Genomic DNA, 17,475 nt, shown 5'->3' on the forward strand with positions numbered 1-17,475 from the left:
GAAATAAAGCACAAATACCCCTTTACCGGTATCGGTATTTGGCTTATTCTGGGTTTACAAAAAAATAAATCTCAACCCAAAATGTACCGAATTTTTTTTTTTTTTGCACGACCCTAATAACCACAGAAAAGGTAGTCTCCGAGATTTCCTTCAGGATTCTTAAATGATTTTCTGGGTGCACTGTTGTGGCAGTGCAGGAAACTCAGGGATTTATAATGGAGCTGAAATATAGAAGCTCAAGTAAATTAAGCTTAAAATCAGGAGTTAATGGGGAAAGAGAGTAATGTCAAATAGACTTTATATATTTGATATGTCTGGCTTCCCGAGAAATGTCCTACCATTTTTAATTACTGTTGTTTTTTAAAGGAAGAATACAGAAAAATTCATTTGACTTGTTTTTATGACTAGCAGCCCAGTTTGAGAAAATAGTTTTGTTTTAAATGAGCAAATAAGAGAAACAAAGATATTTCAGCAGCCCTTAAAACTGGACAATAAGTGGATTTATTTTTTTGTCTTTTGTTGCTATATTTTCCCCTTAATTGGCCAAACTATTCCCATCCGAGGAGTTTTGAGTTAAGCAAAAAGAAAAAAAAGTTTCCTGGTCCCCACTGAATTTCACCCAAAACAAAACTGGTGTTCAAAATGGAAGTTTTCCCCAACCTGGATCCTAAAAGAAATGTCAAGGGGTGCAACATTTATCAGATGGTGTTCCCTTGGGATTGCCATCTCTGGGTTGGGAATCCTGTGGAGATTTGGGGATGGAACCTAGGGAGGTTAGTGGGAGGGGCCTCGGCAGGGTATAATGCCATAGAGTCCACACTGCAAAGCAGCCATTTTCTCCAGGGGAACTCATCTCTGTTGTCTGTAGATCAGTTGTAATTCTGGGAGATCTCCAGCCCCCACCTGGAAGTTGGCAACCTTATCACTATTTCCTTCACCTTATAAATAGAAGGAGACCTTCCATCTGTGGAAAATACTTTCAGTTCATCAAAAAGCTGCTTGTGCTAGAATCCTGTCTGAGAAGATTAAATTGAATACAAAGTAATGATGGAAGAAGTTTGTGTAGTCTCTTTGGTCTAGTAGAAGGTTGAAAACTGTTACAGAAGTTTCCTTGTATCATTGTGGGAGGTTTTTTTTTTTTTTTATCCAACCTGTTATGTGGTACTAAATTAGCTGTTTGTGGGACAATCTTAAGGCCTGTGTGTGTGTGTGTCCCGTGATATTCCTTGCCTAATGTACACAGACCTAAAGCATTGCTTCTTTCTGTTGCAGGCACACTGACAGGCTTGCGGCCCTTCACAACGTATGCTGTAACCCTAATGGTTTGCACTTTGGCTGGCTGTACTGAAAGCTCACATGCCTTGAACATCTCCACTCCACAAGAAGGTAAAGTAATTTCAAAGGTCTTGACTTCCACATTTCAGTCATGAATAATAAAATAGGAGAGGAGCTAAATGCTGCAAAGCCATTTGCTGGAAAACCCCAACCTAATTTGATGACAAAGTGCATTGCCAGACCATAATTGCTCCATTTTTTGGGGGGTGCTAAAATGAATCAAACTCCATACCCTTTAATGACATGCATCTTTAATAGCTGTAATGCAGATTAATGGGCTTTTTAATTGCTGTTACATTGTTCATGCAAGAGCCTTGTCATTAATATGAAGCATCTGAAAGATTAATGAAAGCTTCCTCATTTTACTATGGCTCAGAAGTAAATCTAGAGACAGTCTGACTAAAAAGAATTGATTGTATGGCACAGTATGAAATTGAGAATCAAACGGTTGATTTCCATGGTCTCTTTTAACTGCTAAACACCAGCATAGGCAACAATTATTTCAGCCTGATGGAACCTCAAAATGCCAATTGGGCCGTTTATTAATCTGTTGTACTTGAAACTTAAAAGGTTCAAGCATAAATTACTGTTTCTGAAGCTGGCATTAAGCATGAGAGTCACAAGAAAGAGAAAATATGTTCCAGTTCTGCCTTTAGAGACCAGCTCAATAATTTCTGTGCATCAAATACTGAAGAAGTAGTTCTCAAAAGATTTGCAGCATATTTATCTTAAACATTTTTTAAAAAATGGAGCCCCATTTTAAACGTGCACCAGTCTAAATCCACTTTCTTTCAGGTGGATTTCCTGTTTTGCTGATCACCATGAAAGTAGATTTGACTTTCAACATTATTTTATTTGCTAAAATGAGAGATTTTTCTGTTTTAAGAGGGCCTCTCTATGTTAATGCAACTTTATTTTTAGCCCTCTGTTATTTAGAAATAATGACAATAATGCTAAATTTCTGTTTCATATTTTGCTTCAAAGTGTTCTGTGATGGCTGATAATGTGAAACATTTGTGGGAAAGAATGACCAGTTCTCAAGTGACAATAGCACATGAACAATATGGTCTGTGAACTTCTTCCCATTAGATGGTGAGACAGCATCATTTTCATTTGAACTGCTTGCTGCTGGATCACTTTGCTTGCTGCTGGTTCACTTTGAAGTAAAATATCTCCCAGCTATTTTAGAATCTGCATAGTCAAAATAAGTGGAATTCAACTCTTTCTTCAGAATCCTTGCTTCTGATGTGTGATCTATGCATTGTTGCATCAGAAACAGGCAGAGTCCATAAGGATCCACAGAGGATCCATGCAGATCTGTCATGTTTTCAAGGGCCCTGACTGGATGTTACCAACACACCGAACATTCCAACCAGGTTTAAAGGGGATTGTTAGTTTCAGGAAATGGGCAAGACTTTGACCTGCCATCACAGTTCCCCTGTTGTACATTTATATATCTCTCAATAACATTTCCAAGGCAAAAGGAACAAAACAACAAGCAGTCAAAATCCAATAATATTTAAAATTTCATAACAGCATTGAAAAGTTAAAAACCAAACTAAAACTGTAGTGTTAAAAGAGACAGTAGAAAGTTCTCTTTGCTCTCAGAAACCTCTTCTCTCAGACACCTCCTATGGCTCTCTTGCAGGGACAAAATACCTTTCCCTACAAACTCCAACAGAGGGCCAAGCCCATAGAGTTATATATTATAACAAAAAAAAATCAGAATGTCTTCGTAAACAGATAAAAAAATGGTCAAGTTGTAGGGTTGCCAACCTCCAGGTACTAGCTGGAGATCTCCAGCTAATACAACTGATCTCCAGCCGATAGAGATCAGTTCACCTGAAGAAAATGGCTGCCTTGGCAATTGGATTCTATGGCATTGAAGTCTTTCTGCTCCCCAAACCCCACCCTACTCAGGCTCCGCCCCAAAACCTTCCGTCCGTGGCAAAGAGGGACCTGGCAGTCCTATCAAGTTGGCATCTTGCAGATGGCCACAGAGAGGGCATTCCATCAACAGATGCCACAACAGAGAAGTTAGCAGTCCTTTCACCTCTGAGTGTGAGATGGTTGGGGGGGGCATCAAAATGGTGTGCACCATTTAAATTTTGGATCCAGGATTCAGGTTGCAATTTTTATTTTATCTATCTATTGTCAGGCCTGTATCTGTCTGTATCTATCTGTCTGCCTGCCTGTCTCTCTGTCTGTCTGTCGGTCAGTCTGTCAGTCGGTTGGTCGGTCTGTCTATTCCATTCTGGTGTTTTTTGTTTGGTTTCTGAAACTTTGGGTCCATTACTTCCTATGGGGGAATCAACCTGGGAGTTTTTAAGCTAATGGCACCAAAGTTGAACTAGAAGTAGAAAGTAGTCCTCCCTCTACACTAAAGATCCCCATGTTTCATGGAAATTGGGCAAAGGGTCTGGTTTTATGGACTCTTGAAGGTGTTCCTCTGCATCCTTGTCTGCATCCTTCAGGAAAGGAAGGGCCGAAATGGTCCTGGATTGAGCTGGCTAGCATCCACCCTGCTGGTGGCTCCAGGGCCAAGTAGTCTTCCCTCCCTATAATAATGTCCCCACTGCTGGCATCAGACCTGGCAGAGCCTGCCCTGACACCTGGAAAATGGTGGGCAGGCTGGTGAGTGGGTTCCTGGAATCCATCAAGGCTTGGCTGCACACACAGCAAGGCCCACCACACACAAAAATGCACAAAGGAGGGGAAAAAAACAGACAGGAGAATCAACCCCCCCAGGCCCACACAGAATGAAATCAGGAGAAGAAACAGATAGGGCTGTTGAATTTAAAAAAATTCGGTATAGTTCAGATTCGGCTGAATTCGGCCCGTTTAGATTCAGGATATGCCGAAGTCTGAACTCCCCCGCTTCGGGTCTGTGCAATTCGGCGGGAATTCAAAGTTCGGGGAAAAAATTTGGCCGAATAAAGCCATTAAAAACACAACTGCGCCTTTCCGTGGCTCGGGGGGGGGCATTTTTGGGGGTAGAGGTCCCAAACTTTCAGCGGAGCTTCAAAGGATGCTTCTTGAAAGACCAGGTTTTGTAAAGATTGGGTCGGGGGGGCTGAGATATGGGCCCCGAAAGGGGTCCCCCCCACCCTTAATGTGCATGTCTGAACAGAGCTTGCCACCCACGCACAAAGCTCCCAGCCCTGACAAACAGCTGAGAAGTTTGCAAAGCATTGCAACACAACTGCAAAGCAACACGACTGCAGAGCAACACAACCTTGTAAGCAACACCTTTGCAACTGTGACACCTGGGAGTTTGCAAACCATGGAAAGGGACAGAGGCAGCTAGCTATGCATAATGAGCAGGAGGGGTGGAATTTCCCCTTTTGCATGGGACTCCAAATGCATTCTTTAAGTCACCATTTGAAAACCAGTTTTGAGCAAGCATCCAAATAGACCTAACCTCTCTTATGAATGAGGGAAAACCTGAAGACACACAACTGAAACCCCCCTCAAACCAGGGAGAGAGAGACTCAAGGGGGAACACACCCCCAGGCAGAACCGGCAAAAGCCCCCTTTGGCTTCCCCCCAACCCACAGAAACTGCTCCCTCCCCACACACACACAGACTCTGCTTCCCCCCCACACTCACACAGGAGAAAAATTATAGATTAAAGCCCCCAAAGGGGTCTTACTGTGGCTGTCTTCTGTTCCATCAGGAGGGGCTGGGGAGGACTTGTAATCCAAGACGATTCCAATTAGGCACGGGATGTTTTGCTCTGGAGATGCATACACGATCAGCTGATTCATTCATCCCAATAGGGGAAAGGGGAAAGCCCATATCTCGGGACCCCCTGACCCAATGTTTACAAAACTTGGGTGGTCTCTTAAGAAGGCTTGTCTGAAGCTCCGCTTAAAGTTTGGGATCTGCACCCCCAAAAATGCGCCCCCTGCAGCCACGGAAAGAGAAAAGGGGGGAGCCAATATTTCTGCCCCCACTGAACCCATCTTTACAAAACTTGGGTGGTATCTTAAGAAGGATTGTCTGAAGCTATGCTGAAAGTTTGGGGGCTGTATCCCCCCAAAAGCGCCCCCTGCAGCCACGTAAATGGAAAAGGGGGGAGAGGGAAAAGGGGTGGAGCCCATATCTCGAGACCCCCTGACCCAATGTTTACAAAACTTGGGGGGTATCTTAAGAAGGCTCATCTGAAGCTCCACTGAAGGTTTGGGGTTTGTACCCCCCCAAAATGCGCCCCCTGCAGCCATGGAAAGAAAAAAGGGGGGAGCCTATATCTCGGGACCCCCTGACCCAATGTTTACAAAACTTGGGTGGTCTCTTAAGAAGGCTTGTCTGAATCTCTGCTGAAAGTTTGGGTTATGTACCACAAAAAATACGCCCCCTGCAGCCACAGAAAGGAGCGAATGTGCACGAGCACCCCCACATACACACGAGGATTTCCCTCTCTCTCTCTCTCTCCCCGGCCGGGCCGCACATCAGCTGATTCCTCCAGTACTCAATCCTGACTGATTGGCCAGAAGAAGACCCAGCTTGGCCACCGATTGGCCGGGGAAGGAGAATGCTGCTTACTGACGGTTATGCTGCTTACTGACGCCCCGAATTGGCCGGATTTATTCATGAACTCCCGAACTCGCTGAATTCGGCTCCCCCAGTTGCCCTCAATTTTTGAGTTCGGTTCGTCCCGAACTAAAAACCACAGAATCGGGAAATTTGGCTGTTTTTCAGTTCGGGCCGAACCAAATCAACAGCCCTAGAAACAGAAATTAAAAATAGAACTCCAAGAACAGAAGCAAACTGGGGGCGGGGGGCCGGCGGGAGAGAGACATACAACTACTCTTCCCCTGAAAGTAGCCTCCTTTGAGGCTTGAAGTCCTATTATTGGCTACTAAGATTGGTCTCTTGATTCTTCCCAGGGATCCTATTGGAAAGGAGAGTTGTCTCTCTGCCATTGCCCAGGAACAGTACATTCAAAGCAAAAGAAGACTGCAGAAACAGGCAGGGCCAGGCCCAAATACAGAAAGAACACAGAAATTTCTGGGATGCATTTTCTTAATCCCGAAGAATTATGAAATGCCAGAAATCATTCCACAAGCCATGAAACTGCCCTGAAAAATGTGTTTTTGGTTTGATATTTGGTTTGTCATTTGATTTTTGGTTTGGAGGTTTCCAGAAGCACACCACTCATCTTAATTCTTCGGCAGTTTTATATGGGTGAAGGTGCTCTTTTAGATAACCTAGCCACCCATTGTTCAGTGCTTCAGAGCTAACAGCTTGGAAAATAATTAGAAGCCAAAGTGTTATTTCAACACTGCAAAAAGTGTGTTCCCAGTTTCATCAGCATTTTGAACAAAGGGAACTTTTCAGACAATCTTCAAAGGGCTTTCTCCAGTACTGCACGATATAACCAGAACCTACATAAACAGATCACGCTTTTCAAGGAAGTTCTCAGTGATGCACCCTGTGAAAATGGAAAATATAATTGATATTTCATTAGTATATGTTCAGGAATGGGACTAACAGCACTTCTAAGCTGCAATTCTGCGTTTTAGGGTAAATACAACAACAGGTTGAATTTCATCTCTTGGGAACCCAGAATAGACTGAGAAGCTTTTGGTAAATGGCAGTTTTTTCATCCTCATCCACCTGATTATTGCCTCCAGACTAGGGTTGTGCGTATCGATAAACCCAAACCTAAAATAAACCCGAAAAATGCCTTTTCGGCTTCTTTTGGGTTTCATTAAAGCAGAATATTAAAACTGGGAATAAAACCAAAGCCGGATAGCTGATCACTGAATCAGCTAAATAGGTATTTGGCTTTTTTCGGCTTCAGCTTTCCCCAGGCTCTTCCCTATGGAATTTTTTTTAATGAGTTCTGGGGAAAACATTTTTGGAGATGGAGATCCCAAATATTCAGGGTAGCTTCAAGGGAATCTTCTTGCATGAACCCTGAAGTTTGGTGATTGCCCCCCTCCTCTATAGAGAAGCATTGTAAAGTGCTTCTCTATGGAGGAGTGGGTAAACCCCTTCGGGACCCCATAACATTGGTCCCCGTATCCCAAACTTTACAAAACTTTGGGGTACATGCAAGGAGAGTCTCGTGAAGCTACGCTGTGAATTTGGTGACTCTACCTCGAAAAATGCTTTTCCCCAGGAGAATTTTAATAGTACTTACTTGTCATAGTCTGTAATGGCCACTTCATAGTCTGTAATGGCCACTTCCCCTCACTAAAAAATTGTGGAAAAATTCCATTTCCCATGAATGCTTGCAATGGGCTATTATGCAGGTCATTGCAAGCATTCATGGAAAACTGAGTTTTCCCTTGATTCCTTAGGGAGGGGAAGCAGCCATTACAGACTATGAAAAGTAAGTTCTTGTAAAATTCTCCCGGAGCCATTTTTCGAGGTAGAGTCACCATATTTGCAGCATGTCTGCAAAGGACTCTCCTTGCACGAACCTTGAAGTTTGGTGAAGATTGGGTCAGGGGTCCAATTTTATGGGGTCACAAGGGGGTCAACCCCCTCCTCCATAGAAAAACATTGTAGACTTTACCATGCATTTCTATGGGGGGGCCTTTGGGACCCCATAAAATTGAACCCCCTGACCCAATCTTCACCAAACTTCGGGGTTCATGCAAGGAGAATCCCTTGAAGCTACCCTGAAAATATGGGAACTCTACCTCCAAAAATTCCCCCACAGGAGCTTCAAAAATATTTTCCATAGACTATAATGGGCCCACGTTTTTTCGGTAAACCTGAAATAAGCCGAATGCCCATATTTACTGCTATGAGTATTTGGCTTATTTTGGGTTTAACAAAAAATTAGACCCAATAAACCCGAACCCAAAACTTACCAATTTTTTTTGCACAACCCTACCCCAGACTTCAGTTTAGAATGTTGATTGTCTTACCTGACATAGCTGAAAAGTTGAGCTGCATGCTTCCAATGTACTGTTGACATTTCATATCTCTATAGAACCTTTCTAACATCTGTATAAAACCATTTGAAAAGCTTGGGAAACAGGATGGGACTGTGTAGCAACCCTTCTCATAAATGCCATGGTGTTAAGCAACAGTTGTGCTGTACCATTTCTGGGACTGTATGGCCTGATATGATCAAAGCACCCAGAATCCAGTGCCCCCAAGATCCTTTTTGGCCAGAAGGATATAATGGAAATCAAAAGCCACTATGCAGTCCAGAATAAGGTTGTACTTCTGCTTATTTTTCAGCAAAGATAATCTTATCAGGGCATTTGGGAGAGTTTCTGACTGGGTTTAAATCCATCTTTAAATTGCTCTAGAAAATCATATTTTTGAATATTGTAATATTTATCATGGTTTTTGTAAATTATTTAGCACTTATTTTTTTCTTCAATGTATATGTAGTAGCCGAAAAGGCATTCTACAGGAAACTGAGAAAATAATCTCATTTATGCAAATGTATTGTCATATATGTAATGATTTTTCTCTTCACAAAAATCTAATAAAGCCATGGGGAACATGTGTTTTATCCCTCAGACGATTGGACATAAAGTCAATGTAAGCAGTTTCTATTTTGGGACGCTTGTGTTACATGCATAGTAACAATACATTGATGATACCGAAGACTGACAACAATCATACCCTCCAGCTTTCAGCATTCCCTATTGAGCCATTCATCATTTAATATGCACATTGCCAACCAATATTGGCTGATGCTAGCAAAAGGATTGTGAATGATCAGAGTGTCTTCCTAGATCCACAAGGCTGGGCCTCAGTTTACAGCAACAGTAGCATTGTGGAGGACATCACCAGTATTGGCAAGGATGGACAGCAATGGAAATTAGCTAAAAGAGCAAGATATTTAGCTGATCCTCTTCTAGATCAAGGGGGTGGACCCTTTACCAGTCATGCATTCTGGCGTAGGCCTTGCCACCAGAAATACTTTTTTAAAAATGGAACTAAATATATGGGTTGTTGTATTTTATATCTCTGTAATGTATTAGTACTGTATTACTTATTTGTTATGCACTACTGTTAGATTCTGCTGTGACCGGGTCTGAGTCACCTTCAGGACTGCTTTTAGTTGGACAAGTGCCCCAGGATAGAACCTCAGAATAGAGCATGAGGAGAGGGTTTCTCTTCACCTAATTTTCCCATTCTCCTCTGCCATTTACCTATTTCTAAGTGCCTTGGAATGGGTCTGGCTCTCCCTCCCTGGATGCTCCTAGGGAAGCCCTTTAAATCAGGGGTGGTAAACATATGGCCCACAGGCTGGATCTGGCCATTTGAGACTCTTATCCGGCCCATGAGCCAGCTGAGGCAGCCAACCCCCCCTCCCGATCTGGGCTGGCAAGCCCACAGCGGGCTCACCGGCTGAGGCCTGATCTGAGCTGGTGAGCCCACAGTGGGTTCGCTAGCTGAATCAGCCCCCCAGCCATGATCTGGGCTGGTGAGCCCACAGCAGACTCACCAGCTGAGGCAGCAACCCCTCCCCAGTCCCAAGGTGTCAATGATCAAAGACTGTTAAATAAAAGAAAATACTGTGTGTTATTGTTTTAAGCATGTTTGTATTTTAAGTAGAAAGAATATCATTAATTGGCTTTGCCTGTGTCTCTGTTTGTATCTCTGGTACCTGTCATTAAATTTATGGTACACATGGCCCAGCCCAACCAAGTTATTTTTATGTCATATTCAGCCCTCATAACAAATGAGTTCAACACCCCTGCTTTAAAGGCTTTCCCAAGGGAGGGCCAACCCTGAACTTAGTGAATCCTTCCTCCCTAATCCAGCCCTGGGGAGTGACAAACCCCTGGGCCAATAGGCTTTGGAGTTGTGAGCTCACTGGCCCTTCCTCCTGGACTTCTTTAAATAGCTGGCTGCCCTGCCTGACCTCCTCTAAGAAGGTCAGTGCTGCCTGTTCTCCCCGCCCTCTTGTCAGAAGGCACGTCCCCCCCCATACCTGTGTGTTTGGATGTGTGCACCAGTGGTAGACCTACATTTTTGGGACCCTGAAACTTGAACTGTTATGGGGTCCCCTTCACAACCAGCAATGAGGTCTGGGTAACCGCTGTTATTTTCTTCAATGGGGTTGTTCTATGGTAGATGTTTTGGTTCATTCTCTAATAGAGAGGTAGAAGATCATCAGAGGGGGCTCATTAGGATAAAAAGATGAAAATCTGATTTTTGGTGTTAAAATGCACAAGCGAGACAAGTGCAGCCTGAATTGAGAATTCAGGTGTCTTTTTATGGTTCCAGTTGGCTCTAGCCTAAGAGCTGAGCTATAGAACTATTAAGCCATGTGCCAATGAAGGATTCAAGGATCCAGCTGCCAAAATGTAGGCTATGAATAGATTCAGGCGAGCTCAGAGAGCCCATACAGCTGGGGGTTCAGGCGCTGAACCCTGAGAAAATTTTGAAATTTGACAAATTACAGGGACATTTTGAGGCCATATGAAATGGGTATTAGAGCATATTCTAAGGTCAATATTAAGTACTTCAACCCATTGACTTATGATTCTATCACTAAAATAGCCTTATTTTAATAACAAACATTTAAAACTGCATCGATTTTGTTGAAAAATTCACTCATTTAAAAAAAAGTTGCTTCAGGGCCCCTCCGAGATTAGGGGCCCTGAAGCTTAAGCTTCATTAGTTTCATAGTAAATCCACCACTGTGTGTGCCCCATTCCCACCCTTTTAGTGAGCTACCTTGATCCATCCAGTTGTTGCTGAGCCTCTGACAGTTGCTGCTGCCAGTTGATATCACCCTTATGTGCCTCCTTCCCCTTCAGCTTGCCCACTTGTCTGCCTGCGATGTAAGACAGCTCTGTGGCTTGGGGGAAAGGGAAGGGTGTTCCCTGTGGGGTGGAGTTTAGCTGTTGTTGGATTCCTGTGGGTAGGGGGTGGGGCAGAGCAACAAGATTGAGTACATTGGATTGACTGGCAACCCCCATTCCTCATTAGTGCCAGTTAACAAAGCTTTTACACTACTTGCTTGAATGGAAAAATTGTTTAAATTTTTGTGTGTGTATAATTCATGTTTTCAAATCTTATTTCCTGAACCATAAGAGACTATGTTTACTGATGGTATTCAGAGTTCATAATTAAATCTAGAATATGCCTGCAACTATACTGTTGCTAATTTTGTAATCCCTTGGAATGCTCACTATTATAAATGCCCTTCACTTCTTTCCTCAGCTCCACAAAATGTCCACCTACCTACAGCTATCTCATTCCCCACGTCTTTACTACTGAGTTGGAGTCCACCAAAAAGACCAAATGGGAATATAACACAATATTATTTATATATGGATACTCAACTGATTTATACTGGAAATGACACCAAACATATTGTCAAGGGTAAGTAACCTTTGAAGACCTATATATAATTATGAACTATATAATGCAATGAATACATTGATTCTATGATTCTAACTAATATGTGGCATTTTAGACATTTCTACATCTGAAATACTGGGGCAGGATGTATCCTTATATCTTGCTCCTACATAATATAATAAGTGTATGTGTGTTATATGCCGTCAAGTCGCTTCCGACTCATGGCGACCTTATGAATCAGTGTCCTCCAAAATGTCCTATCTTTGACAGCCTTGCTCAGGTCTTGCAAATTGAGGGCTGTAGCTTCCTTTATTGAGTCAATCCATCTCTTTTTGGGTCTTCCTCTTTTTCTGCTGCCCTCAACTTTTCCTAGCATGACTGTCTTTTCTAGTGACTCTTGTCTTCTCATAATGTGACCGAAGTACGATAACCTCAGTTTAGTCATTTTATCTTCTAGGGTCAGTTCAGGCTTGATTTGATCTATAAGCCACTGAATTTTTTTTTTTTTTTTGGCAGTCCTCAGTATCCATAACACATAATATAATAGGAATGTACATTTAGAAAGAATCAGTCCTGCTTGGAGGCCTTCTTGGCTTGCTGTTCCTAAACTCTGGAACTCTCCAATGAGAAGCATTTACCACCACCACCCTTTATTGGTTGTCCAGTAGCAACTGCAAACTTTTAATTCCAGAAGTATTTGAGTAGTAATTTTATCTCTGGCCTTAGCTTGTCTTAAATAGTTTGTTTTATTTTCCCTACAGCTTCCATTTCACCACCCTAGCCTAGTAAAGATGACTGGATTGTTAGTTGTATCAGCATCATCCTATTTTGACGTAAACCTCTGAAACATGATAGAAATTAACTCATTGGCTAAAATCCTGGCTTAAACTTCTGAAAAACTCTGGCTTATCTAAATTTTGACTCAAGCTGTAACCCATTTTCTGCTGATACAAGGCCTTAAAATGTATGGCATTTCTGCATCTTGAATTGGTACAGAAAAAATCTTACAATACATGCAGTTAAAATTTCTTGCCTTGCACATCCCATAAGCTACTAGTGTGGTGGGTCATTTCTGACACTGAAAAATGAGTCCAGTTAGAGAACCCCCTGAAGGCTGTTGATGTATACTATAATAAATAGTGCACACTTTAAGTCAAACTTTTTCATTCTGTATTCAAAGGTAATGGATTTTCAGTAACCATAGTAACCTTGGTGTATTTCTGGATAAATACATAAGGTATATACATTTTGGTTTTATTTTTGAATATAAACTACCACATTATGTATTGCTAATAATATGAAAAATAGGATATAGGTTTTCATAATGACAGTTTAAACTCATATGCATTTTTCTCCTGCAAAAATAAATAAATAAATATTTATCAAATATATAGGTGCAATTAATATCCCCCCTCCAGGTTTTTTCTGTATTCTTGTAGTGTCATTTATCTTTCTCACTCTCTCTCGCTCACTCGCTTTACAAAATCTCCATCATTTTTTTTTACTGTCTCAAACCACTAATTTAAGAATTTGGAAGCAGGGCCACTTATAATTCTAATCTTATTAAAGCATTATTAAATTATCTGCTGTGGAGTTTCTCTGTAATGCTTGTGCAGCAAAAGAAGCCACAGCATGATATCATTTACATATTTATAATTTTTATAGTGCTTTTCTTTAAAACTGTGCCCAAAGTGCTTCGCAATGAAAACAAACAATTAAAAAATCATAAAATGTGCAAAAGACCAAAATTACATATTAATTTGCTGAAATAAAAAGGCATCAGGGTACAAAAATTAGCAATGGAGCACTAGCAAAGCTAAAGATTTACATTTTGAGAATATTCAGCCTGATAGAATGTTTGTGAAGTACCAGCAAAAATGTACTGGTGAAAAGCCAAAGAGCTACTTTAGGTTTGAAGGTGTCCTGAGGGATTAAAAAAAAAAAACTTTAAAAAAAAAATTGCCACAAAGGAAAAGGTAAGACTAGGGTTGCGAACCTGAAACTGGTAACTGGTGGGAGCCTATCTGGCGGAAGCCTTGCCAATGATGTTGAGGTGTCACTTCTGGTGTGACTTGGCACTGTTCTAGCATTCACCATAGAGTTTGGGGTGAATGCTAGACTGTCCCCTGACATGATAACACCACATCTGGGTCATGCCAGAAGTGATGTCATCATGTTGCTGGCAATGCCAACTGCCCCCTTCCACTTCTCCCCTCAGTTTTCCCTTTGAACAAGCAGGAATGCAGACATAGGCCATGGTCCCAAAAAGAAATCTGGGTCCAGCCCAAGTCAAAGGAGAACTGAGAGTTACAATGCTTGCTTTCATATTGAATGTGAGCACTCACTATGAGGGACTTTCCAGAACTCAAATTCTGAGCCCAGGATATGTTGTCTTTGGTGATACCATTAGATTCTGAAACTCTGTGCGGACAGTAATCTAAAGCTTGAGTGTAACTAGTTCCTTGTGTGAGTGTGGGTGTGGGTGTTTTAAAATCCTGACCAGGATTCTGCAAAAGTAAATAAATTGGCTGTTTAGTAGTCAGTCATGCTAGGAAAAGTTGAGGGCAGCAGGAAAAGAGGAAGACCCAACAAGAGATGGATTGACTCAATAAGCCACAGCCTTCAATTTGCAAGATCTGGGCAAGGCTGTCAAAGATAGGACATTTTGGAGGACTTTCATTCATAGGGTCGCCATGAGTCGGAAGTGACTTGACAGCACTTAACACACACACACACACACACACACACACACACACACACATAGTAGTCAGTCCTGGGATAAAAAACTAGAGGCAAAGCAACACTTCTCAAACATTTAACTCTCCCCCACCAGAGATGGAATATTTACAGATATATACACCAGTGATTAGGAATCAAAACTTAGATTGACTTGAAATTTATTTTCCAAGCTAACTAGTGTTAGCCTCCCCCTCTTCAGGTTTTGTATTCCATATTGGAATCTCTTGAATTTGTATCCCTATGACTAAGCACAAAACTAAGGCCTTTTGAAGACATACAAGTGGAAAGGCTCTCAGATTGTTCTGTTTCCTTAAAAAATAGCCCACCCTGCATGTCGAGGTATACACCACCCTGCATGTCGAGTATACCATTCTTAGATATATATTTTTTAAGTTAAGAGTATTTGGAAGCTGATTAAATATGACTTAAATATAACCTAATTCTTGTATATTTTGTGTGGTACTCTTATGTATTTTGATTCAATCCAACAATAAATACTAAAAAAAATCAAGAAGCTTTGCTGTTGGCAGCACCCCCCCCCCCATGGCAGATCTTTCACATTTCTGTTCTTTCCGGTACAGCCATTTTGGATGGCAAATTTCCCCATTCTGTTCCTTTATTTCCTCAGAAACTATCTTTGTGCTGTTCTCTACTCTTCTTTGAACTAGGAAAATGTCTAAATCTGATTCCAAACTGTGAGGTGATACCTAACATCCCAGACTGATGTCGAAGAAACAACATGCTTTCTGCAACCTACCTGTTGCATAGACCTAATTGATGTGATAAATATAAGAATAAACCATATTGGCACTAAAAACTATGTTATCACCATGGGCAGATGATGCCAAGTCTGTGGCACTATCAAACATATAAAATCGCTAACATAAACATAAGCACTTGTAACCTGACTGACCACAATGACATTATCATTGATCTGTGACCTTAATTCTATAGATCCAGATGTGGATTCAGCATGCCCAAAACAAAAGGGCAGATGTGGTGGCTGAGTTTGGCATATCAGTGTTCCAGCTTTAAAACTGGAGGGATTTAGTCCACTCACTGGATGTAACAGAGAGAGCAAAAGCAATGTGTTTGCTTCTGGATGTCTGTGGCGTCATTTTCTCTACTGTTGCATTAGTGTTAAATAAAATCTGCTTATTTAAAATCCTTTTAAATAGTGTTTAAATATTTCCTGCTGATAACAGTTTGCTAAAGTAGTTATCCTTGCTGCAGATTTCAGTTAACCTTGTCACAAATATTAAGCCCAAAGCTACACAGAGTTTCAAGGGCCTTGATTATGGGGCAAAATCTAATGGTGTCATTATAATACCACAGCTGGACAAGCTTCTGGAATCCTTGCCCTTTAATCTGATTTAACATAATGACCTAGGAGGAATATGCTGCCCCAGCCTAAACTGGCAAACCCACATAGTATTAGGGAGATGCTTTCTAAAAATAAATGCATGTAGGTAGCATTTAAAAGGTATAGCAACAGCATTTGTCATAACCCACATATCTGACATGAAGAGACCAAAGAGTTGCAGTCAATTTTAGATTACCTAGAAGAAAAGCTAGAATCAGAATACATTAATCAGAATTAATTCATATATTATATATTGGCATATCCCATTTATAAATCATTTCTTAGGATGAGTGCACCCTACCAGTTATAGACCTGCCAGTTTGGCATCCTTTTCAAGTAACTAACGGAATTTGCAATGTGCTGATTTCCCCCTCTTAATCTTAGGTCAAATCTAATATAATTTTATCCCAAATCCTTATTTCCACATGTTCATATAAAAAATATTTCTAAAGAGCCTCAGCTGCATTTATATACTGAAATCAGGCTACATAATGCATACTGAGAGTGCAGAAGCTTGAAAATAGACCAGTGTGCACAAAAATGTAAGAGTTTTGCCTAATTATCGATTTTCAATGTAATAAATTTGTTATCAATTTGTTGCTTGTTGTCCAAATATCTTCATGATATTTTTTTTAATTTAGCAGGGAAATTACTTTTTCAGACTTTTATAATTGGGAAAAATGGGATTCTCCCCTAGATGTTATATCAGTTGGCAGTATTTATAAAAATGAGTGATTGTAGAGAAACGCAGCTAGAACAATAGTAAGCATAGGGATCTCTGCAATACATTCTCACAGAATAGAATAGTGAATGTGGAACTCTTGTTGATAGAAGAAGATGCTACAATTTAAAATATTGCTATGTTTACAAACAACAAATTTTAAATTAATTAATGTGTACATTTCCAAAGGTGTTATTTTAAATGAGATTTTTAACCATTAATGTTAAAACCACACAACATTTGCTGACCAGGGTTGATTGATGAGGAAAGCCGGCGCTTAATTAACGTTAGAGAAACCTTGGCCGTGTCCGCACTTACCATTTGTGGCGCCGGCTTCCGCGGGCTTTCCTTGCATGTTCCCACTGCAACTCACCCGAAGGATTCCCAGGACGTCTCCAGAGCACAGTTTCTCCGCAGTAAGAGGATCCGCTGATAAGGCGAGTTAAAAAAATAAAGCGTCCTCCACACTCGGTGCCTTGAAGTGGGAACATGCAATGCGTCCTCAATCCTGCTGCCAGCCCCAATCCTTGCACTCGCCCCGCCTCCCTTACTAAAGCTGAACCAATCGCAACCCTTGCTTGGAGCGCCGACTGGGCATGCCTGGAAGCTTGCCGGTCTGGGGATTTTCAAGTGCAGCGGGGAAAGGAGGCGAGTGGGAACAGGAATTTAAAAGCGGTCTGGATTCTTGTGTACTGGATGCGAGTAATTTGCGAGGTAAGTTGCTAGTGCGTCAACGGGCCTGGATAGTTAACAATTTTATTATAACACAAGTTTATTAAACAACAACATTATTAAAATTTAACTGTAAATAATCGGAATGAATTGGAATAAATTGGGCCACAACTTGGAATTGGCAAACAGCTGCGACCCTTGTGGCGCAGTATGTGTGATGTGTCAAGTGCCAAGGCTGTAACCCCACGGCCATGACGTAGAACCTGCCCACAGCGCTCCTGCTGTGAGCATCCGGGATGGCAGTACCAGGATGACACCGGGACGAACACCACTGGGTGTTATCCCCCACCAC

At 41.5% G+C, this 17,475-nt stretch overlaps 1 protein-coding gene across 1 annotated transcript in view; it reads left to right on the forward strand.

The window, feature by feature from the left end:
* Positions 1-17,475, forward strand: part of USH2A (usherin) — a 588,113-nt gene that overhangs the window by 227,979 nt on the left and 342,659 nt on the right. The window contains exons 30-31 of the mRNA XM_056852957.1: positions 1,273-1,386; positions 11,488-11,649. Of these exons, the coding sequence (XP_056708935.1) occupies positions 1,273-1,386; positions 11,488-11,649 (276 nt within the window). The remainder of the gene's footprint in view (positions 1-1,272; positions 1,387-11,487; positions 11,650-17,475) is intronic.

Source organism: Euleptes europaea, chromosome 7 (genome assembly GCF_029931775.1).
Source record: "Euleptes europaea isolate rEulEur1 chromosome 7, rEulEur1.hap1, whole genome shotgun sequence".
NCBI lineage: Eukaryota > Metazoa > Chordata > Lepidosauria > Squamata > Sphaerodactylidae > Euleptes > Euleptes europaea.